General features: G+C 36.7%; 1 protein-coding gene across 1 annotated transcript in view; it reads left to right on the plus strand.

The window, feature by feature from the left end:
- The first annotated feature begins 132 nt into the window (after positions 1-132).
- Positions 133-919, plus strand: part of LOC103583434 (tripartite motif-containing protein 43-like) — a 2,910-nt gene continuing 2,123 nt past the window's right edge. The window contains exon 1 of the mRNA XM_008564747.1: positions 133-339. Coding sequence (XP_008562969.1) covers positions 133-339 — 207 coding nt within the window. The remainder of the gene's footprint in view (positions 340-919) is intronic.

The raw sequence follows: 919 nt of genomic DNA on the forward strand, positions 1-919 counted from the left end.
GAATTTATGTAGCATATTGGTAGAAGACATGAGTCAGAAATAGGTGAGGTTCAGGAGGAGAACAAAGTCAGCCTGGGTATGTAATGTAGGAAATCCATCTTCTTGCAGAGCTATGTGTATGTACTGGCAGAGATGACTGCCGCTGAGTATAAGAAGATGCATCGTGTTCTTCACCAGGAAGAAAAACAGTATTTAAACAGACTCATAATGGAAGGCAAAAGGATTTTACAGCAACTCAAGAAAAACAAAGCCAAAATGGTTCAAAAGAAGAAAGACTTAAGAGAAATGTTTAAGGAGCTGATGAAAATGTGCCATAAACCAGATGTGGATCTGCTCCAGGTAAGAACTGAGGACATGCCTGAAAATCTTTTATATTATTTGAAGTCCACACCTTTGGCCACACTATTTATTTAGTACTAAAGATATACTTACTAATCTCATGCATCTATGGCAGGGATCTTTCCCAATTAGAAATAATACAGTCAAATTATAACAATGAATAAGCAAGCTTTGTGGAATTATGACAGTAGATTCTTCAGGAAATATTCATTCCTAAAATTCTTCTTGTAGCTTGCTTATCAAAAAACCAGAAAAGAAAAACTTATTCATGGCCATTTAATTTTTGTCTCCAATCGTGCAATGTTGAGAAACTTGGGGAAAGTGAACACTTATTTCCTCCTTCTTTTTGAATGTTCTAAGTTCTAATTGCCCTTAATTTGTAGCATATTGCACTTTGGGGACAAGCCCTGAGGAAGACACTTTGCAGACACTTGATGGTTTCAGCAATGTGCAGTCACTACCCATTCTCTGCTTTCTTTATTCACTATCGAGCGTTCTGAATTCACCAAGAACTTAGATTCTGTCAATACGTTACACTGGAATTACCTTTAGAGAGGACAAGGAAAATTTACCAAAAGGT

Source organism: Galeopterus variegatus, unplaced genomic scaffold (genome assembly GCF_000696425.1).
Source record: "Galeopterus variegatus unplaced genomic scaffold, G_variegatus-3.0.2 Scaffold22930, whole genome shotgun sequence".
Classification (NCBI taxonomy): Eukaryota; Metazoa; Chordata; class Mammalia; order Dermoptera; family Cynocephalidae; genus Galeopterus; species Galeopterus variegatus.